Consider the following 24,750-nt stretch of genomic DNA (forward strand, 5'->3'; position numbering starts at 1 on the left):
AACATTCTCTAAGTTGGGAAAAAATAACATAGTTTATATCAAAAACACGATTCCGATCTAGAGGAACAATATTATAATTAATTTAATTTTTTATTTTCCACTCGATGTTTAGTATCTGTATTTTAGTTTGACTAAATTTAAATGGGATATTTTTACATGTAGCCACTTAAAAATAATTAATTACTCTCTATAGATATAGTTTGTTAATTACAATGTATAGCTACATGTTATATGGAGGAGGCGAGCAAGACTTGGAGAGAGGGAAGAGAGGAGAGAGGGAGGGGGAAAAGAGTGGGAGAAAGGTGAATTCTATATGTATATTGGTTAGATAATTGTATATTATACATATATATTTTGTATATATGTCAAGAGAGATTGGAAGAGGGAGGAGAGCGGCGAGTTAGAGAGGGCAGAGAGCGGAGAGAGGTGAATTATATATGTATTTAATTGTTTATTATACATATACATTTGTATATAGGGCAAGCAAGATTGGGAGAGAGAGGCGAGAGGCGAGAGAGATTGGAAGAGGGAGGAGAGAGACGATCGAGAGAGGGCAGAGAGTGGGAGAGAAGTGAATTGTATATGTATATAGATTATATAGTTGTGTATCATAAATATGTATTTGTATATTCCGGCGAATTATTCATATACAAACATGAATAATCATATAAATTCGAAGTCAGCTCACGTAATTAATGTATAATATTAATCGCGAGTAATAATTATAATAAATTATAGCTATAATTAGTAATTAAATAATATAAATTTATTTTATTGCGTAATTTTCCCAATTTTAATTTACATCAAGAAATCCAACTTTGAAAAAGCTTCCTAAGGAAGTTGGTACAATTTATTTTCAAAGAAGGGATGAAAAGAGAAATAAAATAATAGCGACGATCTGTTTAATTTGCTGAATATTCAACTGACAGTTCACGCGAATTGGTTTCAACATTTTCCCGAGAAAATTTCAATTATGAATATCTTCTCGCAGATCTTCACTTTCTTCTTCTTCTTGATCGTTGTGTTCGTTACAAAATCATCATGCTCAGCAATCATCAATCCCTCTAAAGTCAAGCAAATTTCATGGAAACCTAGGTATTTCACTCTTTTCCCACTTCAAAAACCTCAGAAAATTGCAATGTTATCGGATAGGAATTCAACATTTTGAGTTTTTTCCCCTGTAATTTTATGTCTATTTTCCGATTTTGGAGCTAAGAAAAAGTTCAGTATTGCAGGACGAAAAGGTCAATTTTATTTTATTTTCTCAGTGATGTTGTAATGGTCCACCGATTGACGATCTTTTGCTTTTGAAGCTAAGAAAATGCAATATTGGTGCAAAAAATGGATAAAGAACAAGGTTTAAGATTTTCCTGCAACATTGTAGTATTTCACTGATTTAGCTTTATGTTTTTTCATGGAAATGTATGTATGTCACTATCTTCTGGTTTCAAAGCTAAGGGAAGTGCAATATTTTGTCCTTTTGCCTGTAATATTGTATTATCTCGCCCATTTAGCTATATGTTTTTCACGGTAACAGATATTTCACTATTTTTTTGGTTTCAAGGCTAGAAAGTGCAACATTTTAGTTGAAAAAATATTCAATTTTGAATTTATTTTCCAATTTTCCTTGATTTAGCTATACATATTTCATGAAAAGCTAGGTATTCCTTCATTTTCCGCTTTCTAAGTTTTCAAAGTTGCAATATTTTTGGGCAAAAAGCCAAGTTTTTGAAGAGTTTCGTAATGCTGTAGTGTTTTACAGAGTTTGCTATTTGTGACTGTTTGCAGAGCTTTTGTGTATGAAGGTTTTCTTACGGACGAAGAATGTAATCATTTGATATCTCTTGTGAGTGTTTATTTAGATTTATACTTTTGGAGAATGTTATTTTATGTTTGGTTGGATAAAGTTGTTAGATCTGTTTGTGTTGGAGCTTATTTGTCAATTGTGGTGTAGGCGAAAAAAGAGTTGAAGAGATCAGCTGTTGCAGATAATGAATCTGGGGAAAGTAAGCTTAGTGAGGTCAGGACTAGCTCCGGAATGTTCATTAGCAAAGCAAAGGTTTGTTTTTTAACTCTTCTCATTGTCGTATTGCTAAATCGTATTTACTTCATAAATACTACAGTGTTATTGTTTATCTAAGTTGCAAAAATGAGTTAGCAACTAAGCATAAATATTTAAAATCTGAATGTGACGTTTATTTCTAGTTTTATGAATTTCTATCATTTAAATGTGGTAGAGGATCATTCCTGGGTCAGAAGATCCTTTTGTTGATGGATCCATAACTCCACCGGGTGCACAAGTATGGTGGTTCTTTTAAGAAGTTTATACCAAAAAAAGACATGCTTTATAATGAAGAGCATTGGGCTCTTCCAGGAGCATTGGAATGAAAGAAAGGCAAGTTGCTCCCTAGGGGCATCTGTTTGCATTCTTCTGTTTACCTTTGAGATGCAAAGAATAAATTATTAATAGCAGCAACTCTGCCTCAGTTCCAAACAAGTTGGGTTGAGCTATATGGGGTTATGTTTCCCAATTGAATTCATCTAAGGCCAACATTACAGAAAATAAGAATACAAATGAAAAGTACTAGAAGTTCTCTATATTTCCTGCTGGTTATATGTTCTTCTTCTGTTTAACTTTGAGATCCGAAGAATAAATTGTTAATAGCAGCAACTCTGTTTCAGTTCCAAACAAGTTGGGTTCAGCTATATGAGGTTATGTTCCCCAATTGAATTCATCTAAGGCCAACATTACAGTAAATAAGAATACAAAGGAAAAGTACTAGAAGTTCTCTGTATTTCCTGCTGGTTATATGATTAAAAAGATCAGTTAATGGCTTGTTTCTTATGTGAAATTCTTGCAATAACTTATCAGGACCCAAATGTTATGTTGATTCTGGTGTATGGTAATATTAGAACTTAAACATTAGCCCTTTTGTATATAGACCCCATTTTCTATAGTTCAAACATTCTTACTATGCCTCCACATTTCCTGTGCTGAGTTTTCATGCATTTGGTTTTATTTTTTAAGTGGTGATATTGTTTGTGAGATTGCTGATTAGGAGGATGTCACTGATGTGATGTTCTCCAAAATGAGAAGATATTTAAGTGTTGAAACAGTATGAAGCATGGAAAAGGTTTGAAATTCTTGTTATGTGGTAAATGATTTTTGTTAATTTTTTCTACTTCCACCATGCTTTTTTTCAGTTTTTGAGTGTGTTTCTAAGCTGGAGGACCTGTAGGCTGAAACTATCAGCAGCTAGGCCAATACTAACTGGTTGGTGGAATGTTTCTTAGTGCACTTAGTTGGAAAGATCTACAGTTCTATTACATGTATATGTCATAGTTCGTTTAGAATCCTTTCCTAACCTAGTAGGATACTTTGACATAGTAAGAATAAGTTGAACCTATCTCTACAATCATAAATAATTGATTGTAACTGTTGAAATCTTGCCTGTATGTTTGTCCGAATAAAAGCACTAGTCTAAGTCAAACTTATCAATTTATGAGAACCAATTGGGGATTTGACATCCATTTTTGATTCTTCCTAGAAAGTATGAGATATGCATCAAATTAAGGGTCCATTTCTGTCAAAATAATAAAGCAAAAATTTCTACTTTTTCCTTAATACTGTTTGCTGTTTTGAGTGGGAGAATACATTTGATGCTAATGATACCTGCTTTAAATAATTTAGCATGCTTAGGGGAGAAGAAAGACACAGAGACATTAATAGTCGACTAGCACACAGAAAAACAAATTCTCTGAGAAACAAGATTGTTGAGACCTGTTCGGTTTGGAATTACTACTTGATTCAATGACCTTTTTTTCCAATTAAATTGTTTTTGTGAATGAGAATAAGACAATAAGTAACTAAAACCCACATATAGCTCCTATAGAAATGATTAATGTAACAACGATTATTTGGTGATCATCTAATAAAATAGTAACTGTTATTATTTCCAATATTCAGTGGTTTCAGATGAGTTGTAGAGATCCAGAATATGTAGGAAATTTATTTTTTAAACTTTTAATGGGTCACTGCTTCCTTAAGCAATTAGCACGAATAGTGATGGAAACATATGGCGCTGATCTAAGTTGCGCTGACTCTTCACTTTCAATGTCACACTTGTGTCTGATTCTCCAAAAATACACTACTTCTGGAGAATCCTACACACCCACAGATATTTTTGAAGAGTCTGAGTAACATAGGCACTGATCTTTTTTTTGAAAAACCATTTGCTGTCTACTCGATACACAATTTTACAATCCTGTATCTTTGATTGTGTCAGCTCTTTATTTTTTTATTTTTTTTTGCTGCAGGATCCTATTGTCACAGGGATAGAGGAGAAGATAGCGACTTGGACTTTTCTACCTAAAGGTCTGACTTATTCCGAAGGATATCCCAATCTAGGATAACCAAACCATCCATAATTAGTGCAAATTTGAAGACTCTTCTTAATTCCCACGTAAAGTATGTCTGGCACAAATAAAATATACTTGATTGCTATTCTTTACTGACTTCAAGAAAATATTTTGCGGTGATTGATTCAACATCAGTAATTGATCAATCCATATATACTCCGTCATAAATCCTTAAATAGATCGGAGCGTTGGAATTTTGTTAAGTTTTATAAACGTTTTGGATAATCTTTAGAAGAAAAATTTGCATGGTGTGATGCTAAAAGAATAATCAGGTAGAAGAAACAAAGAAAGTATGAAATCATAATTTTCCAAGCTATCCCTTCTGTTTCACTGTTCATTTAGTCATATAATTTAATATTCTGTTTTATCTGTCTCTCTCACACCTATTGGTCATTGCAAGATTTTATATGCTTCTTATCCGTGTGCTCTATTGAGAGATGGTATTAATTTTATTAACTTATGTACTGTCTAATACTTGTACAATACTGCTAAACTATTCATCTTTTGTTAAGTTCTGAACTTTCAGTCCTACCATATTAGAGTGAGTGCAAAGATATATATGATATAAGGTGATTCTCTGGTTGAAAAAGGAGATAAACTAAAGATTGAACAATGCACGGTGTCAGTGAGAAGTAACATGTTAGAAGGAAAGTGCTGTTTGAAGGACTTAGTATCTTTGGCTGTGGTTTTATGAAATCAAATTTATTCCAAAATCTGTTGTTGTAGACTTAGATGCTTTCACTCTCTTTATGGTCCATACTATGTCTAGGGGTTTCAGTTTGATGCTTATTTCTTTTTTCTCTCCCCCAGAGAATGGAGAAGACATACAAGTTCTAAGATATGAGGAAGGACAGAGATATGAGCCACACTATGATTACTTCACCGACAAGGTTAATATTGTTCGTGGTGGACACCGTTTAGCCACTGTACTCATGTATCTCAGTGATGTAGAGAAAGGTGGTGAAACTGTTTTCCCCGAAGCAGAGGTTAGTTTGTGTTTCTACCTTTTTTTATTCCTTTGCACTGATACAATACACCATATTTTTGCTTATTAGGTGCCATGTATGAGTTTGTTTTATGCTACTTTGTCTCCTTGAATATCATCATTTGAGATAGGCTTTCAAACCAAAGATTAGTCTAGAAATTCATGATGATGACATTTTAGAAAAAAAATGAAAAGATATTTTTCAGCATATCTGGTTCTACCAGGGGGAGCAGTGGCGGACCCAGGATTTCCGTTTAGGGGCTTTGAAAAATGAAAGTAAAAACGTGTAAATAAGACTTTAGAAATGGGAACCTTGAATTTTTTTGGGTTTAAACCACACTTTTAACACGTTTTTAGAGTAAAAAAAAAAACTAAAAAATGAAAACCTGAAACTGAAAAAGTAAAAAATAAACTAAAAAAAAACTGAAACTGAAAAAGTAAAACGCTTTCACTAGGATTTGAACCAGTGACGTACAACTTAATTCAAGGAGACTTGCCACTGCGCCATTAGCTTCTCTTTGTTATTGAAGAAAATTTACTGTGTATGTACGGAGTAATTTTTTGCCGGTGAACCCCCTGGAGACCACTTGGGTCTGCCTCTGAGGGGGAGTGGAAGGTCAAAGGATAAGAAGCTCCTTGGTTTGTTTCCCTTCAGTTAGGTGTTCATCACTTGCTTCTTATTGTTTGGGAGGATTTGAGGGGAAGCAAAAGATAAGTATTTCCTCCTTGTGAACCAGTTCCAGAGTGACTGGAAAAACTAAAAGACCTTTCTACTTCTGCGTCCCATCCTCTTCTACTTCCTTATCAATAAAGAAAATAATTTTTAGCTACCTCTTTTGCTTTTCTCCACCCTTCCTTTTCACCTAAATCGTAATCAAAGATAAATGTCGTGCTTTACTTTATCATTGTCAAGAAATGGCTTGAGCCTGACTTAACTCTAAAGCTAGCTCATGATGTGAGGATTGTCCAAGACATACTAAGAAGAAATTTATCCCATCTTACATTAATGTGGGACGCTAACACTCCTGCAACCCAAGTTCATTTCTTAACATGGTAGCAAAGCAGTAAATATCTTGGGTTCAAGTCTCACCGCCACCTTATATAAAAACAATTTTCATGTTTTTGACACCCTAAAATAAGTCAGGTCAGTTCATGTGGGGGGACTGTTGAAGACATAATTTAAGTAAATAAAATGTGCTCTTTATGACAACTTAAACTTTTAGATGAGATGGTCACACACTTCAATATAGTATGAGATCAAGCGGTAGAAGTTGTGAGTTTGAGTCTTACTGCCCACCCATTAACAAAAATATTTCCATGTGCTTGGCCTATGAAAAAAAGAGAGGCAAGACTGTATGTGAGGGGGCGTGTTGAAACTTAATTAAGAAAATAAAAGTGTACTCCTCGAACAGTTTAAGCTTTTAGGTTAAAGGATCACACATTTCAACATGGTATTGCATTTGGCAGAGGTCGTGAGTTTGAGTATCACAACCATCCATCTATAAAAAGAATTCCCACGTGTTCGGCCTATGAAAAGAGAATCATGCCTATACGTTAGGGGGTGTGTTGATACTTGATTAAGAAAAATAAAAATGTACTCCCCCTAACAACTTAAGCATTTTGATGAGATGGTCACACACTTCAACAATCATAAAAAAATTAAAGGCTTAAGTTATAGACGGCCCCTTAAAGTTGTCCACATATTTCACTTAAACACTTTAACTAGAACTTATACCTATTGAACACTTGGACTGTTCTGAATTTGAACCATTTAAACACGTTGTGTACATGTGGCAAAAAAGTGAGATTCACGCCTTAATAAGCGCGTGAATCATTTAATCAGAAATTTTCAAACTTTTTTTCTCATTATTTTTTTTAAAAAAATAACAATCTTTTCAAATCCTCCTTTTCATAATTGCATCACCCCTGCTCCTATTTCTTCATAACAATCCAACATTAACATAAGAATTCCAAGGCAATAATAAATCCAAACATCACTAATTCCTTACATTTCAAGCCTTAATATGTTTGTTTTATCATATTTCTTCTTGTCATTGTTTTAATTTTTCAGATTTAAAATTATATCTTGACATCTTTTTGGCCGGAAAAAATGGATACCACCATCCATATTTTTTTGCTGGGAAAAACGAAGGCTATCATCCACATCTCCTTACTAGAAAAAATGGAGACGCATACAAAACCCCTTCTTCTTCCACAACAAAGTAGAAACAAAATTCGAAAACAAAATTAATTATAATGTATTTTTTGTAAAAAAATAACAATATCAATTCCAAATAGGAACAAAAAGACGGGATAAAGAGAAACAAAAATAAAAAATTCTTAGTTAGTATATGTTAAAATCTCCACTTTTTTTTTTGATGAACAACAACAATGGTGGAAAGGGTTATCTTTAAGGGAAAGAGAAGAAGGGGAGGTTTGGGGTGGGTGGGGTGAGGTGGATTTTTCTTTTCTTTTTTTTCTGGTTGAAACTCTTTTTTTTTTAGATTTAGATTTTTTGGTATTTTAATTTCATTTATTTAAGATAATTAAACTAAAATGCCACATGTCGTAATTTAATTTGTTATTTTGCCACATCAACTGCGTGTGTGTTGCACGCACTTTATTTTTTAATTAGGTGTCAGAAAAATGTTTGATAGGTATTTATTTTGTAAGGTTGAAGTGTCTAATAGGAAAATGGACATGTTGAGGTGTTTAAGTGAAATATGTGGACAACTTTAAGTGGCCGTAGATGACTTAAGCCAAAATTAAATATACCATCATGGTAATAGGTACCTTTGCATTCTACTAGCATTTAGCAGCAGTAGGAGTAGAAATAGGGCAGAAGTGTTGTGCGCATGTTGATGTGGTGGCATATAGTTGTCTTAATTAGGGTATCTTTAGAATAGTAAAGCTGCATTTTTGCTTCTGTTACGTATTACACTCAGGAAGACATGCTATCAAGTGGGCAACTTCATGAACTGTGGGGTGATTAATGTCACTTTTATCTTTCATTTTATTCATCTCTTTTCTCTTTGCTCTTTATTGGATTAGATCTTCCTCGTGACATGACTTTTGATTCATATTAGCAAGGGTAACTTTGCTTTGCTATCTGCTTCTTCGTCTCAGTTCCAGATTCAATTTCCTAAATCATTGTTTTCCGTTCATTTTGTAAATAGAAAAATGTCATTGTTTATCAGTTATATGTTTCTCTATAAAAACTGATTATCCTTACAGGTATCAACTCGGCGTAGGTCAATGGCAGCTGACGACAGTTTGTCCGAGTGTGCAAAGAGGGGTATTGCTGGTGAGCCTACAATACAAACTGCTCAATAATGTTGCATTGTTCCCAGTTGCTACAAAACCTAATCTGCATTTGCTTCTGTTTCTGTTTTAGTTAAACCACGAAAAGGAGATGCACTTCTTTTTTTCAGTCTCCATCCAAATGCTGTACCTGATCCTATGAGCCTCCACGGTGGATGCCCTGTTATGGAGGGTGAGAAGTGGTCAGCAACCAAGTGGATTCATGTGGATTCATTTGACAAAACAGTGGATTCTGAAGGAGGACATTGTGCTGATCATAACGAGAATTGTGAGAGATGGGCTGCACTTGGGGAATGCACCAAGAACCCAGAATATATGGTTGGAAGTACAGACCTCCCAGGAAGCTGTAGAAAGAGCTGCAAATCTTGTTAACTTGTTTCTTCCACTTGAATCAGTTCAAAAACACACTAGTTCTTTCTCTTTTTCGTTTGTTTGTCTCGTGTTTTTTCAGATGATATCATCTGTCGGGTCGTGTTCTTGCTATTTTACTCAATTTTGCAAGTAATCTTGTACTATTTTCTTTCTTCTTTGTGGGTGTATATGTAAAACATTACGAGACTCTAATTAGGTTTTGCAGTTACCATCTAATACAAATTTAAAGAGTGTTTATTTAGGGAATGATATGTAAATTATGGTGCATCCATTAGCTCAGAAAGTTTAGACTTGACACAAGAATGTTAGCAGATTCTCGTTGGCAAAGTAAAATTGGGGATAGCTTTTCATTTACACGCTTTGTATTTGATTCATCCAACAATTAATTAATCATCTTTTTAATGCTTGGTGTTAAGTGTGAACAATTTATTAGATTTAAGTAATCAAATCGTGTAAATATTTTAATACGTGGATAAATAATACATAAGCTTAGCATGCTTGTGAGAAGTCATGATATGAGCAAGCGTAATACCATATGTATAGGCGAGCAAGAACAAGATAGAATAGGGTGAGATTTGTCTATGTATAAAAGATATAGAGCAAATTAGACCTAATTTTGACTCATATATCACCAAATCTATGTATCCAAATGGTGATGCTCCGCATCAATTATATATTAAATCTTTGTTTTACTTTTGTCTGGAGTCTCCATATATATATATTTATATCACAATTTATATATAAATGTACTTATTAAGCAGATATTATATTACCAAAATGTTGGCTGGAGCAGAATGAGATTCCCATCACATCACATATATATGGAAAACAACAACTTTATCAAGTCACAAAAGAAGAGAAAATCTCACCAACCTAGTGCATCTCACTTTTTTCTTAATCAGATGTCTCAAATTTAAATTTTAAATATGAAAAATTTCGTATTTTCTTTTGAATAGAGAGCTCTACACAATATAAATTTTAACTAGTTAAACTTTAATATGAATATCAAATATCAAGCGGAAAAAAAGAAAAAGAAATACTACCTCATGTCATTCATGATAAAATTGTAACAATAATTATAATTATCTGTTTAAAGTGAAACATTTTAAGACAAAAAAAATCTTGGACCGGTAGGTTGTCACGTTGTAATAAAGAATATAGTATTATTTAATAAATATAGAATATTAGTAGAGAAGATCAAACAGATCTTTAATTAGGCCACCAGCCTCCTTAAAAACGACTTCTTGGAATTATATTATATTAAATTTAGTCGCTCTTTGCGCACAGTTATAAAAATTAGAAAAAAATTACTAAATACATGATTGGGATAGAAAATTTTAAATAGTTTATATATATTTTTATTTATTTATTTATTTTTTAAAAAATAGATAAATTTCTCTAATATGCTTTGTCAATATTTAAGTGGAATTTTGAAAATAGTTTTGATAGATTGTCATTATAGTTATCACTTTGAAAAAAATTTATATTCAAGTAGTTAAATATACCAAATTCCTCAAAAGTCGACATTATATTAAATCGAATAACATTTCCAACTCTTATTTGTTTCACTTTTGTGAAAAAAAAAAGAGAATAATTTTAATCATTTCAACACCCATTACTTTATATAAATGGAGAGCAAGTTCTCATTTAAAAGAAATATATATTTTTTTAAACGTCTTTCAGTTAAATAAAAATGACAACGAACTAATAATAAGTTGTTGGAACAACTTCTTTATCTGTCCAAATATTTCTTCCAACAACTATAAAAGTTGTTTCGAGATTGCATTCATTAGTTATTTTAAACAACTAAGAATAGTTGTCAAACAACTTAAGTAGTTGTTAGGGCAACTTTATTTTTGTTGGTCAACTTTTTCTTAAAATAACACTTGTAGATCTCAGTTGTTGATACAAACAAATCAAATTTTGGACATGTTTTGATATTAATTAATCACTTTTAGCTAATTTTTAAAATTTGAAGGACTCGAATGTAGCAGACAATCTCATTTATCCCACATGCCTCTTTTGTTGATTTCTATTAGCTCTCCGTGTTTTGTTTTAAATTGGATGTTTTCACAAATCTTTAAAATTTAAGAAAGTTTAAGAGTCAATACTAAAAAGAACTGTATCTAGCAACGACGTTCGTCGTTAGCCTGTCACTATTTTGCTTGTTATTAACAAAAATTAGTTGTTAATTGAATTTAGTAACAAAAATTGTTATTTACCTATAAAAAATTTATGTCGCTAGATTTAGTTTTTTTAGTAGCTAGTGACATTTGAGATTTACCAAACCAATGTTCACTTCATTGTGACTTCAAAACAAGCCCAATATCACATCTGTATTACCTTTTTTGTCCCTAATTACTTGTTTATTATTTTTTTGTTAAACCTAATTACTTATCTGCTTTGACAAATTAAAAAAAAAACAAAATATTTTTTACATATTATACCCTCACTTTCTTACTTTAAAAAAGGTAAAACTTCTTGAAAATTTTAAGTTTTTAATCATCTACTAATTAATAGGGGTAAAATGATAACTCACTGTATCAATAATTATTTTCTTAATAAGTGTGTCAATTCAAAAGTAGACAGTAACTAGAGACAGAGGGAGTGTTATCATAATGGAACCACAATCTAGCTCCATCTCATACTCTCTTCATTCCGATTTATATGTCACCATTTTAAATTCACGTTTTTAAGAAATTAGATAAATTTATTATTGTATTTTTATTTAGTGTTCTCCTGAAGTCAAAATTTTAATATATGAAAATATATTAGTTTATTTTGTTTGATTAAATTAATCAGTGGACATGAACTAATCATTCAGTTTTCCTAGGTTGATCAAATTCAATAGTATTACTTATGTATTGGTTTTGTGAAATGACAAATATTAAGAACCATTTATATTTAATAACGACAAATATAAATAAAAACAGATGGTATTCTACTTGAATTCGAAACACATGATAAATGACTAGAAACGAGCTTAATGAGTACCAAAACTCACATAAATAACATCACAATTCACATGTATTGTATTTTCACATAACATCACTCAATAAGCCATTGATTTTGGAAGGAGAAACACTCACATTTATTCAAATTCTTTCTCAAAGAGAGATGGAGGAATACAATTCATCTTTACTTACTCTACTTGATTTCATAATCAATGATTCTCTTTAAAGATAAGTACACTTCTACTAACTTCACTTACATTATGACTATAGTACTTGCTACTAAGGTATTTATAAGACTATTCTATAAAAGGCCTAGTTTAGTACATATGTCTTTTAGGTATTTGTAAGAATATCTAGAAAAGTCCTAGTTTAGTACATATATCTTTTAGGTGTTTATAAGATTATATATCTAGAAAATGTCTAATGTTTTATGTCTTAAATTTAAATTACATTGTTAAAATATTATTCTTTAGCAGAAAATATCCTTCAAATATTTAAACGTAACAATTTTCATCATTCTACTTGAATTTATCAGAAAACTAACAGATTTCATAAAAATTAAGTCATTCCTTCGTAATTACTATTCTTAGATACGTCAAAAATATTATTGTGAACTTTTTTGATAATTGAGTTTAGCATTGTCAAAAATCTTTTATTAGTTGAAATATCTTTCTTCTCAATTGAATATGTTAGAAGCAACGTTTGTTCGTGACTTTCAGTTCTAATAATGTAGAATGAAACTCAAATATGAGATATAATAAATATTTTGATCACTTCAATATCAAATTGATTCAAAAACTTATTGATCTAAATACAACTTGGCTTTAAAAATAGTAAAGATTATTAAGCTCCAGCTTTTTTTCATTATTAAATGAGAAAAAAGTGCAGACCACGTATCGTCACACCTTCCAAATATTTTTTGTTTTAGTAAGCAATGACGTCTAATATTTCTAATATTTTTTTCAGGAACTTCTTAGAACAAGTAATTAAAATTCTTTTTCCATTAGTAAATGAGAAAAAGAGTAGTTCATGTATCCTCACACCTTTTCAAATATTTTTTGTTTCAGTAAGCAACGGTTTTTAATATTTTTTTCAGAAACTTCTAAGAGCAGGTAATTAAATTATGCAGGAAAACTTTTGTTGATAGTCAGATCAACTGCTCATGTTTTTGTAGGATCCTTCAGTTTTTTGACGACAACTAACAAAAGAATGAAAATTGTTCACTTTTAAAAATACTTAAAGGATCTTTTCTGCTAAAAATAATACTTTAAAGATGTAGATTAATTTTGAGATATATATAGTTTAAGGATGTTTTGATTTCACACCCAATATCTGATACCCGCATCAGAATCTGACTAGTCTAGGTAGGGCTTTATTGGGGGGAGGGGAGCGCTCCCTACCAAAATTGTTTATCAAGAATTCAAATTCAAAACTTCTAATCAAGATAGAAACAATCTCATTCACTGCACCATATTCTAATTTAATACATATATTATCATTAATCATCTATTCATTTTTTCTATTCTCAAATACATGTTATTCCGCCATACTTATTCCTTACATCAATATCACATGAACTAACTAAATTCATGTGTCACAAAAATAATTTTTTTTTCCTTTTCCAAAATAAAGTTCACATTTCCACATGGTGCAAAATTTTGGCATATAAAAGTATCCAACATTAAAAAACGTGCTTGTATAGAAAAATACAATCAACGAACTGAAGTTTTTACCCTGAAAAATTGAAGCAGCATAGCTTATAGTAAAAATTTTCTTTAATTTTTTTTCCAGTTGTTATAAAGAAAAAATAGAGTCTCAAAGTCCAATTTTCGTTCATAGGAAGAAGATGAATTACTCCTCCGTCCACTTTTAAACTTATATTATATTTTTGAAATTTGATTTGATTAATTTTTAAAATGAAATTAGATTAATTCGATATCTTAAAATAACAAATTTAAATATTCAAAAATTATACGAAAAATATAATAAATTACAATTTTTTTTTGCATATCAATACAATAAGAAATATATCGTAAAATATTAAATAAAATTTTTATCATTTAATTTTTAAAAAAATGACAATACAGTAAAATCTCTATAAATTAATATAGGTGGGACCCTGAAATTTTATTTTTTTATAGAGATATTGTTTAATCGGTAAATTAATATTTATTAATTTAAATAATAGTTTGAGATTCGATGAGTTAATTTTTATTATCTCAAAATCTATATATATCTTACTAATTTATGTATCATATTTATCGATTTTTTCACATAAAAAAAAAGTATCATACATAAAGTACAACGAATGCATCAAAATTATTGTGTCTTATTAATTTCAACGTTGTGATGTTGTGATAATAAGAACTTTCAAGATGTATTATCAAACATAATTTATCGTAGGATATTAGAACGTTATGGAGTGGGACAAAATGTTTTGGATGCTATCAATTATGCAATTCCTTTTTGAACAACAAATGTTCAGCAAGAGACAATAGCAAATTATTTTCGATATTGTAAAAGTCGTTCGGAAGATGAAATCTTTGAGAATCCAAATGAACCTACTTGTGAAAACGTCATTCGTGAACTTGAGGTCATGATTAATGATCTCGGTTACCATACTAAAATGAATTTCAATAACATGTTTGATTATCCGAGTGAAAGTGATACTTATTCAGATAGACCTGTACAAAAATCGAATCAAACCATTAACCTGAACCAATTTTTGGTTTATTGGGCTAACGGGTCGGGATATGGGTAATTGGTTCGGGGCTCGATTCAGAGGTCTAGAGTTCAAAAGAAATTGTGAATATCATCGAAAAAATAATGTTGATGATGAAGTTGAAGATGATATTGTACCTTTGGAACTATAAGCGTAAGGAAACACTTATCATATCTAGAATTCTTCATAATTTTATGGTACAATTCGAAAAGACAACTCCAGAGCTTTTGAATGTTATAAGAAAATTTAGAGATGAGCTTCAACTATACCTAAATTTTAAGAAAAATCATATCACAATATAATCATATTTCACTAAATTGTCTTAGATATATTTGTATTTTAGAGAATTATTAATTTATGATATTAATGGGACCATATATTTATATAGAGTTCTTCTGAAAATATATTATCTTATTATATTATCGAAATTGGTAATTTTTCCATTGGTCCAACTTGACCGATAAAAAATATTATTTTAAAAAGATTATTAATTTATCGAGAATTAATTTATAGAAGTTTTAACAAAAAAAGTATTTATTATTTCATCTTTGTCAAAATATTCCATTTTGATAGTGGACAGAGTTTCTTGTCGAATTGGAATTCATCACCCACAATAGAATATGAAATAATATTAGAATGTAGTTATCTTTTAAAAAAAGAAAAGATAATCACAAATATTATATATATGCATTTTACCAAAAGAAGAAAAATTCTAATTAATTCCATTCAGCCTTTGCAAACTATAAATATATTCTTTAGGAAAAGATATGCTGTACAGATTCATTGCATTTGATATTTCATAATGGAAACAGATAGCAAAAGATTAGATAACAAGATTCTCTAATTTTTTCTTATATTATTTGACTCTCAAATTTATCATCTCTATAGATCATAAAAAAAATATAATCGATTAGTAAAATTTCACTAAATAAAATTTGAAAATAATAAAGTGTATGTTATAAAATCAAGCTCATAAAGAGAAGAAGACAAGAGAGATAGATAGAAGAAGGGAAATTTTCTTCTTATTCAAGTGTATGTAAGTCTCATCTGTATCTATTACAATAGTGAATGAACAACCCTATTTATAGAGTGAGAAATCACTCCAAAGGTCACCATATTAAGTATCATAATAAATAGATATATTCTTATCCAAAAAGGTTCATGTAACCTAGTGAATATGAATGGTTGTTCATGTACCAACCTTATGGACTATCCACTTAATTCAATGTATTTATAACACTCCCCCTTGGATGTCCATAGATAATGTGCCTCGTTAAAACCTTACTAGGAAAAACCCTGTGGGAAAAAATTCTAGTGAAGGAAAAAGAGTACACATATCTTTTGATACGCACCATTTGTTGCCTCATTAAAAACCTTGCTAGGAAAATCCAGTGGGAAAAAACCTCGATCAAGGGAAAAAGAGTGCAACGCGTATTGTACTCCCCCTGATTAAAACATCACTTGATTTCTTGTGATGATGTCTCCAATCTTTGTACATTGTGGTTGGTATATTCTTTTTTTAAAAGAAAAACCACACATTTCTTGAATATGGTGTGTCATTTATCTCAACCAGACGCGCTTTTGACTTGCTTCATAAAGGACTTTTATTTCTGCATAGCAACATTTGCTTCATTGATCCCCAGGATATTATTGTGCCTCCACATGCAAACACATAGCGTGATTGAGATAGAACTTTATGCGGATCAGATAAATATTCTGCATCTGCGTAACCAATCAATTTTGTTTTGGATTCCTCGGAATAGAATAAGCCCATAACTATGGTCCTTTGAGGATATTCAATCATGTGTTCAACACCATTTCAATTTCCTTTATCGGGGAGAAACTGAATCTTGCCAGTAAATTTACTGCAAAACAAATATCTAGTCAAATATTGTTAGTAAGATGCACTAGTGCCCTGATTGCACCAAGATAGAGTTTCATCACCAAGAAACTCTTATCCTTCTTTTGAGATCAAACTGAATCATCATTTATGTCAAGTGATCTCATAATCATTGGGGTACTCAATGAATGCGATATATCCACACAAAATTGCATCAAAATTTTTCAGTGTATGTGCATTGTTGTCTGTTAGACAAATATTTTATTTGTCAAATTAACAATCTGTAGGTCAAGACAAAATTTTGTCTTACCAAGACCTTTTCATAAAAATACAAGGACAATTAGGGTCATTCTTTTGTATCCTTTTTCTTCCTTGACTATTTCAATCCATATAAGGATTCTTGAAGCTTTATTGGATAAGTTTCTTTCAAACCTTTATATGCTTCAGACACCTGGATTGTTTCAAGGATTTTCATATAACCTTCATTACAATTTTTCATTACATGCATTCAAGTTTTTCATATGTTGCCAGATCAAAACAAACCTCATTGCATCCACCAAAGGAGAAAACATCTCCAATAATGTCAGGATTTTTGCAATAAACCTTTATGCCCCAAGGCACAAACCGTATTTGATATCTTACGGTTATACTATTGCATAATAACTTATTTGTACCCCACTGACATTATACCTTAATTTATGGACTACCAGTCCAAAATGTCACTTTTCTAAGTGAAACAAAATATACTTGAATTGTGCATTTTACTTGGCCAACCATTTATCTGTTCACACTATATGACAGATTTGAATTCAAGATCCTCATCACAATTTATATCATTGAGCGCTACCTCATATCAAAGATACCGTCGACGGTTATTTGATATCGATTCCAACAAGACATAACTTATCGAGATCTCTTCATTTTTTATTATTTCAGGTACCTGAACCTTTTTCAAGATTTTATGAAGTTTTATGTCAATGTGCTCTTTTATAGCACTTGCCTCATTATCATGACCATATTGATCATTTGCTCCTTTCTTCTTTAAGGAATTTTATATTTGGAATCAATTGGTCTATTACGTTTTCGGCGTATCATAGACTCTGTCCTTCAAGGACTTCACATTGAAGCATTCGCAGCTGAATTATATCATAGGGTCAGTGCATTCCTCTGGCAACTGATTTGCAACATTATGCAACTGAATTATCCCTTGAACTTTAAGTTCACATATTTATTTAAATTGCCTTCACATTTTGAAGGACTATTTGAAGAACTTATAGTGTTCTTCCTTTTATCATTACCACAATGATGACTATTATAATTATGTCCCTCCACGCCCTTATTCATATCATTAATCATTTGTCATCTTTCAGACTAACATTCACTGCTACCACATTCATATGATTGAATGGAGCAAGTTAACAGGTGGATTTCAGAGTTATTACATGTTGCTACCACATTCTTTTCAAGGAATGAAGCAAATTCAATAGAACGAATTTCAAGACTTTTCATCAAAGCCTAGTCATCATTATATCATCATTATGGTGCATTGACTCAAACTCAATGTCTTATCCATATAAGGCGTTTTACGCCATAATTCTATGGGACTTGAACCCAATCACGGTGCATCAAATCTCAAATTGATGTCTTACCCTTTTGGTGCGATAGAACTTGAATCTATCGTCTTATCCTCAAATATTTTTATTATGATGCATCCGGACTTTTACCTGATGTCTTACCCTTAACCAACGGTATAATAAATCGAAGTACAACATGACTCATCCTTTGAGTCTTTCAAAACAATCAAAATAACATTCAAATTCATGCTATTAAAATTTTATACCTTCTTCTATTTAAGAAATTTTGTATAGCATGTCATATTCAACCAATAGTAGTATATGTCTTCGGTTCCTGATAATTGTTAGTGACTGAATATTATTTTAATTCTAAATCATAAAAATATTCTAGAAAATACATACCTAATTTTATGCATATAATACCTTGATTCTCATAACGAGATCAACCAAAACATGAGTTAAAGAAAAAGTAAAACTCAATTTTAATTGGCTAGAGACTCGTGCTGATAACGTGTTATAAAATTAAGCTCATAAAGAGAAGAAGACAAGAGATATAGATAGAAGAAGGGAAATATTCTTCTTATTCAAGTGTATATAAGTCTATACTTAATATGATGACCTTTGGAGTGATTTCTCACTCTATAAATAGGGTTGTTCATTCACTATTGTAATAGATACAGATGAGACTTACATACACTTGAATAAGAAGAAAATTTCCCTTCTTCTATCTATCTCTCTTGTCTTCTTCTCTTTATGAGCTTGATTTTATAACAGTGTACTATTATTTAGTTTTTCAAAATTATTTATGCTACATGGCCTCTTATTAAAGGTTACATTACATCACTAAAATAAAATCGGCTCAATATTTAATAAAAATTAAAATAAAAAGATGACACATTAAATAAGCACCTTTTAAGAAACGTATATATAAAGTTGTTTTTTCACAAGTTAGAAAAATTATTGTTTTCACAAAAGTAATTTTAAAAAAACGCTTTTAAGAAATATATATTTAAAAATAATTATAAAAAAATTTGACCAAATAGTTGTTTAGAATTATTTTTTTAAAATTTATTGGTCAACATAAATTGCTTCTCATTAAAATTATTTTTTAAAAAAGTAAATTAATTTTAAAAATTTAACCAAGCAAATTATTAATCAGATATAACATAATTGATTTTAGAATCGTTTAGATTGAGTTTTGCCCTTTTGACTTTTTTGATAAGCTTATAAAAATGGATATTCTACTTTGACTTATTTTATAACTTTTTAACCTAAAAGTGAGTTAAACACATTTTAATTTTTTCAAACACCTTAAAAAAATTTAAAATGTTTAACAGCAAAAAGCATCTAAAGATAAGCTAATTCAAAACACCCCATATTATTTTGACTAATTTTTATCATTTTAATTAACTTGAAGTCAAATTTGAAGAAATCTTATCCGTACTAGGTGTTTTTACACTAAGCTAATGCAATTTTTACTATTATGTGATTTAATTAAGTAAAAATAACTATAAATTTAAACACATAACATGAACGTATTGACTTGATATAAAAACCTAATGCGGATAAATTTTACCCATCAAATTTCTATAAACACTCTTTTAATTGCTTCAATTACAAAAATAAAATAATGACTTAATATATAAATTTCTTCAAAATCATGGCCCATTATCAATCACTCATACATATTGACTTATTCATAACAAAAGTAGTTAATTACCATCACCATTGTTGCAATAACCACTTTCATCAGAAAAAAATAATGCCTATTATCTTGGATCAATTGTGTTTACAAACAATCATTTTTTTAAATTTTTTTTATCAAACTATCAAAATAATAATTTAACTCAAAGACATTTAAAATAAGCTAATTCAAACAAATTAGAAATGATAATTATGCTTCATATATCAAATTTTAAGTATACGAATATGTTAATCAACCAATAAGCTATCAATTGATTTTATATCAAATTAGTGATTAATGGTTGATAATTGGATAATGTATTGTCTCAATAATTTCACGCATCCTTCATTGACTTTCATTCACAAATCGATTGATTTTTAATCAAACAAACTATTTTTCTTTTAGCTCTATTGAAATTGGTAATTAAGTGATTGTAAATCATATTAAGAAATATATGAAAGTCTAAATTTTGTAGATACATGCATATAACATTTATTTCACAAACCTACTTATAGTAAAAAAAAGTTAGTACGATAATTTATAATGAGCTAACGATTTATCCAATAAATAAATTAAACAGTCCATCCCTATATCTATAAAATTTTAATTTATTTATCAATTATTTATTCGATAATCTAATACAATAAATCAATTTTGCAATTGACTTATGCTCTCAAATCTCCTTTTACTTGTTCACTTTTGAATTGAAACACTTATCAAGAAAATAATTAATGATGTAGTGAGTTTACTATTTTATCCTTATTAATTATTTAATGAATGAAAAATTTCTACATTTTTAATTGAGGATATAACAGATACAAAGAAATTATTCTTTATTAAATTTATCAAGTGAATAAATAATTAAAAATAACTATAATAAAAAAATGAACAAATAATTAGGAACTGCGTTTGGGTCAATAGTTCCCCGAAATAGTAAAGTAAAAAATGACTCTTTCAAGGCATAAAAAAGGGAATAGTAATAATTGGTGGAGATATGAATGAAAACTATAGTGGTGGGGGACAAGTGGAAATGGTGGGGAATAAAATTGGTAATCCAAGCAACAAAGCTCAGCTAAAAAGGTAACAATTTTAGACATCCATTTCTGTACCTTTGACTGTTGCCCCCACAACCCCTTCTCTCCAATACAGGTTTTTTTTTTTAGATTCTTCTTCTCTGCAGCACTCTGTTTGTGGGGTGTTAATTTCCCCATTTATATCCACTTCAGATCTGTCCAAGAAACTCTAAAATCTTTTTAACAAGTTCTCTATTTCTTGCAGTTTAGAGTGAGGATATAATCAAGATTCAAGGAAATGGAAGTGGGTCAGTTGCAGAGGAGCTTTGTTGAATACATGGCCTCTTTGTTTCGTGAGGTTAGTGAAAAGGGAGAATTCTTTTTGTTGGGGTTTTACAAGTTTGCTTTTTTTTTTTTAATGATCTTTTGATTCTTGGGTGGTTGTGTTTTGCTGATTTTTGTTATATTGATTTGTTGTTTTGACTCAATGAATTGTTGGAGCCCCTTCTGCTTTTGAATTGTATTTTGCTGAAGTTTTTTGGGCCTGGGGTTCTTGGTGTTTTGTTTTTGTTGTTCTTGATCTTTCTGCTTTAGAGTTGATGTATTTTGCTGTTTTGGTTCAAAAGGGATTCTTGGATGGTCAGTTTAGTCAGCTTCAGCAACTGCAGGATGATAGTAACCCTGAATTTGTAGTTGAAGTTGTGTCTCTTTTCTTTGAAGATTCAGAAAGACTTCTCAATGATCTCACCATGGCTTTGTGAGTATTGACCCCCTTTTTGCTTTCTTGATCATCCATGGTAACATATTCTCTCTTTTCATTTTGTTTAGTTTGATTTTGTTGTGTATTTTCTCAGAGATCAGCCCAATGTGGACTTTAAGCAGGTTGATGCTCATGTTCATCAGCTCAAAGGTAGCAGTTCCAGGTACAGTAAGACCTTCGAGTTTTTGCAAATTTTATAATTTTTAAAGGTTGATTCTGCTGATATGATCTTTAGTTATTTACTCTTCTGAGGTGAAATTTTTTGTGTTATGACTGAGTGAACAGTGTTGGTGCTCAGAGAGTGAAGAATTGCTGTGTACTTTTCCGTAACTGCTGCGAAGAACAGAACACTGAAGCGTAAGTTCCATTGATTTCCGGTTCTTTTCCTATGCACAGTTTATATCGGTAGAAGTCTCTTGAGAAGTTGAAAGTTTAAGATCATGTAGTAAAATTGGTTAGTAACCTTGCTTAAAATATAATATTGAATTTCTCTAGTGGTTGTTGAGTAGGTATTTCTGATAAGATGAGCCAATCCAGTATGTACAGTCATATCGGTTATTCATACAATGGTGTCCTACTAATTAATTTTGACCAAGCTATGTTAATGTCTTGCTTTGCCTGGTGTATAATGTGTCCACCGAAATCGAGTATGCCTGTGTTTCCAGTTTAAGGCTATATCGAGTAGTGTATACCGGTGTGTCAATCGAATGTTATGACATGTTTAAGTTCACAAGTTTCAAAAGTCCTAAGCCACAAATGTTATGACATGTTTAAGACTACAAGTTCCAAAAAAATTCCTTTCCTTCTGAAACTTGGTGCACATAAATTGAAACGGAAGGAGTAGTCAATAAGATCAAATACTGTAGGTTTTCATAGTGTACCTTAAATCATGAGCTGTCTTGTGTCATTGAGGATGCAAGTTATTTACATGATTTGCTTCTTATCTTCTGGTTGATCGGATCTTTTAGGTGCTTGAGATGCTTGCAACAAATAAAACAGGAGTACTTGCTTGTGAAGAACAAACTCCAAACTTTATTCGAGGTAAGGATGATTCTTATATCCCATTACTGGTTGGCTTCTTCCATTAGCAAATAGGAAGCCCTCCTCTTGATTACAATACGGAAAATTTGCAGTTAAGCTACTAAAAATCTCATAGATACCTACGTAACTCACCTTCTTCTCGACAACAGTTGGAGCAGCAGATTGTAGCAGCTGGAGGAGCAATTCCCATGGTGCAATAACTCAATGCTTACGGGATTAGCCCTAGCTTACTGAATTCCGTTTGCAGAGAAGAGTTTTCTTTTAGTGATTTCCTTGTGGATTCACATTATCAACTTTAGCCATCAGATTCTCTAGGTGGTCTATGCTTGCTGTAAATTATTGATGAAACAGTGCTACGTTTTATCAACTGATACCTATCTCGCTGTTTTTAAATGAAGAAAAAAAGAAACCTTGCTATCTGTTCTATGACCTTGAGTTCTACTGATATTTGGCTTCTTTTTTAGCATTCATTATACGATGGAACACTGTTTAGAACAGATGTTGAGAAGTCATTCTTTTCTGATTTTCGAAAATGAAAAGTTTCATTTGCAAATCCCCATTGTTACTTGTGGACTATGATGAGTGTATTGCCAAATTGCATAAGCATACTGATTTCTTTCTATATCTATAATAGAAAGAAAAATCTAAGAATTATGTTGCAGACAGAATCTATGTGAGAAATCTAAAGAATATATGTAGCAGTAGAGGGAATAAATTTGCTGTTCATCCAGCTCAATAGGACTTTTTGTCAACTTATTTCAAATAGTTTTGAGTTTTTCTTATTTTCTTAAACAAAATGTGTTTTTACGCATTATTATCTATTTAACATCTTGTAGAATTTATCTATCCATTATTTACTTTTCTAACAAAAAATTTTTGAGCGGAAATTCAAATTGTGATTATAAAAGTTAAATATTAATATGTTAAATTATTGAGATTAATCGGGTCAAATTGGACGGGTCAAGACCAATCCACTTTTTAGCCCATTTGAACCCAACCCATTTGAGCCCAAACTAAACTTGAGCGGGTCAAAACCCAACCCGATTTCTATTCAATCCATTATAATATTTTCAATTTCAACTCAACCCGCTCATTTGACACCCCTACAATGTGTATATATGTACTTATAATTTTGTTTCAAAGCTAATATATGCATCTTATGAAAGAGGTGAGCGATATTTGGGAAAGAAGGAATGTATATATGTGTATATGTATCACAGTTTCAATTATAGTACAAGTTGTATTTAAGATACAGCATGCTTTTACGTCTCTCTTCTATCTCTCTCACTTCTCTCCTCTTTTACCTCTTGAATTGATCTCGCTTGCCTCTCTCTTCTATAAAACTATTGCTATGAATTCTTATTAAGCAAATTATAACACTATTATTCATAATTATAATTCAAACAATTGCTATTTATGAAAATTATTCTTTTAAAGAAAGCACTTCGCGTTGCAACTAGAATCAATTGTACAAGAAACAAATACTATAATTAACATACGAAAATAAATAGTTTCCCATTTCCTCTTCTGCTCATAATGTTTGTTTATGGTAAACTGACTACTCCATATCACTTAGTCTATTTGCAAAAATATTGTAATAACCTAAATGATCCACATTCTCTAATACTTTCACTGATTTGCCTTGTTTTTCGTCGATAATTATCTGTCCATCTACAGATTCATTTCCAGTCGCAGTGACTTCAATTTTCTTGACATCACAGGTTGATTTCAGTACAGAATCACCAGCCAAAATTACTGCTCCGAGTATTTCTCCAACAAATATATCCTGAAATGTTGCACGTTAGATGCTATACGAAGAAAGGCTTCAGGACAAATTTAGAGGGGATTATATACCATATGCTTGTATCTAGGATGTGTCTTTTGCAGATGCTGTAACTTTGACAGTAAACGCTTCACAAAAATTACTCCAGGTGTCTTCTTAGTTAGCTGAAGTACTGTTTTAAGAATCTTAGGAAATGCACTGAATTTCCGTTGTATGCCAAGTGGAATGAGAGTGATGTTGAGCTCTGAACTCAACACTGTCTTTGCTGCTAGAGGGTCAAGA

General features: G+C 31.0%; 2 protein-coding genes across 3 annotated transcripts; both read left to right on the forward strand.

Moving 5' to 3' along the window:
• The first annotated feature begins 800 nt into the window (after nt 1-800).
• Nucleotides 801-9,343, forward strand: LOC101244118 (probable prolyl 4-hydroxylase 4). Its single transcript, XM_004229434.5, has 7 exons — nt 801-1,095; nt 1,789-1,846; nt 1,955-2,059; nt 4,318-4,375; nt 5,230-5,405; nt 8,639-8,708; nt 8,799-9,343. Exons 1-7 carry the CDS (start codon nt 974-976, stop codon nt 9,095-9,097), a joined length of 888 nt encoding a protein of 295 aa, XP_004229482.1. The 5' UTR covers nt 801-973; the 3' UTR covers nt 9,098-9,343.
• Nucleotides 9,344-20,892: 11,549 nt separating this feature from the next.
• Nucleotides 20,893-23,110, forward strand: LOC101244413 (histidine-containing phosphotransfer protein 1). Of its 2 annotated transcripts, none has more exons than NM_001310151.1 (7): nt 20,893-20,951; nt 21,150-21,242; nt 21,511-21,641; nt 21,739-21,807; nt 21,930-22,001; nt 22,613-22,685; nt 22,835-23,110. In NM_001310151.1, exons 2-7 carry the CDS (start codon nt 21,183-21,185, stop codon nt 22,883-22,885), a joined length of 456 nt encoding a protein of 151 aa, NP_001297080.1. In that variant the 5' UTR covers nt 20,893-20,951; nt 21,150-21,182; the 3' UTR covers nt 22,886-23,110. The 2 variants fall into 2 exon arrangements, with proteins under 2 accessions (NP_001297080.1, NP_001297079.1); NM_001310150.1 differs by having other exon boundaries at nt 20,943-21,020; nt 22,835-23,109.
• Nucleotides 23,111-24,750: the final 1,640 nt, after the last annotated feature.

Source organism: Solanum lycopersicum, chromosome 1 (assembly GCF_036512215.1).
Source record: "Solanum lycopersicum chromosome 1, SLM_r2.1".
Taxonomy (NCBI): domain Eukaryota; kingdom Viridiplantae; phylum Streptophyta; class Magnoliopsida; order Solanales; family Solanaceae; genus Solanum; species Solanum lycopersicum.

Bases quoted from the DNA above. Each gene is read 5' to 3' on its own strand.
- LOC101244118 (XM_004229434.5), top strand. From the start codon at position 974: ATGAATATCTTCTCGCAGATCTTCACTTTCTTCTTCTTCTTGATCGTT. The intron at 5,406-8,638 runs GTTAGTTTGTGT...TTATCCTTACAG, and splicing joins CTGTTTTCCCCGAAGCAGAG to GTATCAACTCGGCGTAGGTC. The intron at 8,709-8,798 runs GTGAGCCTACAA...TTTCTGTTTTAG, and splicing joins TGCAAAGAGGGGTATTGCTG to TTAAACCACGAAAAGGAGAT.
- LOC101244413 (NM_001310151.1), top strand. From the start codon at position 21,183: ATGGAAGTGGGTCAGTTGCAGAGGAGCTTTGTTGAATACATGGCCTCT. The intron at 21,243-21,510 runs GTTAGTGAAAAG...TTGGTTCAAAAG, and splicing joins TGGCCTCTTTGTTTCGTGAG to GGATTCTTGGATGGTCAGTT. The intron at 21,642-21,738 runs GTGAGTATTGAC...GTATTTTCTCAG, and splicing joins AATGATCTCACCATGGCTTT to AGATCAGCCCAATGTGGACT.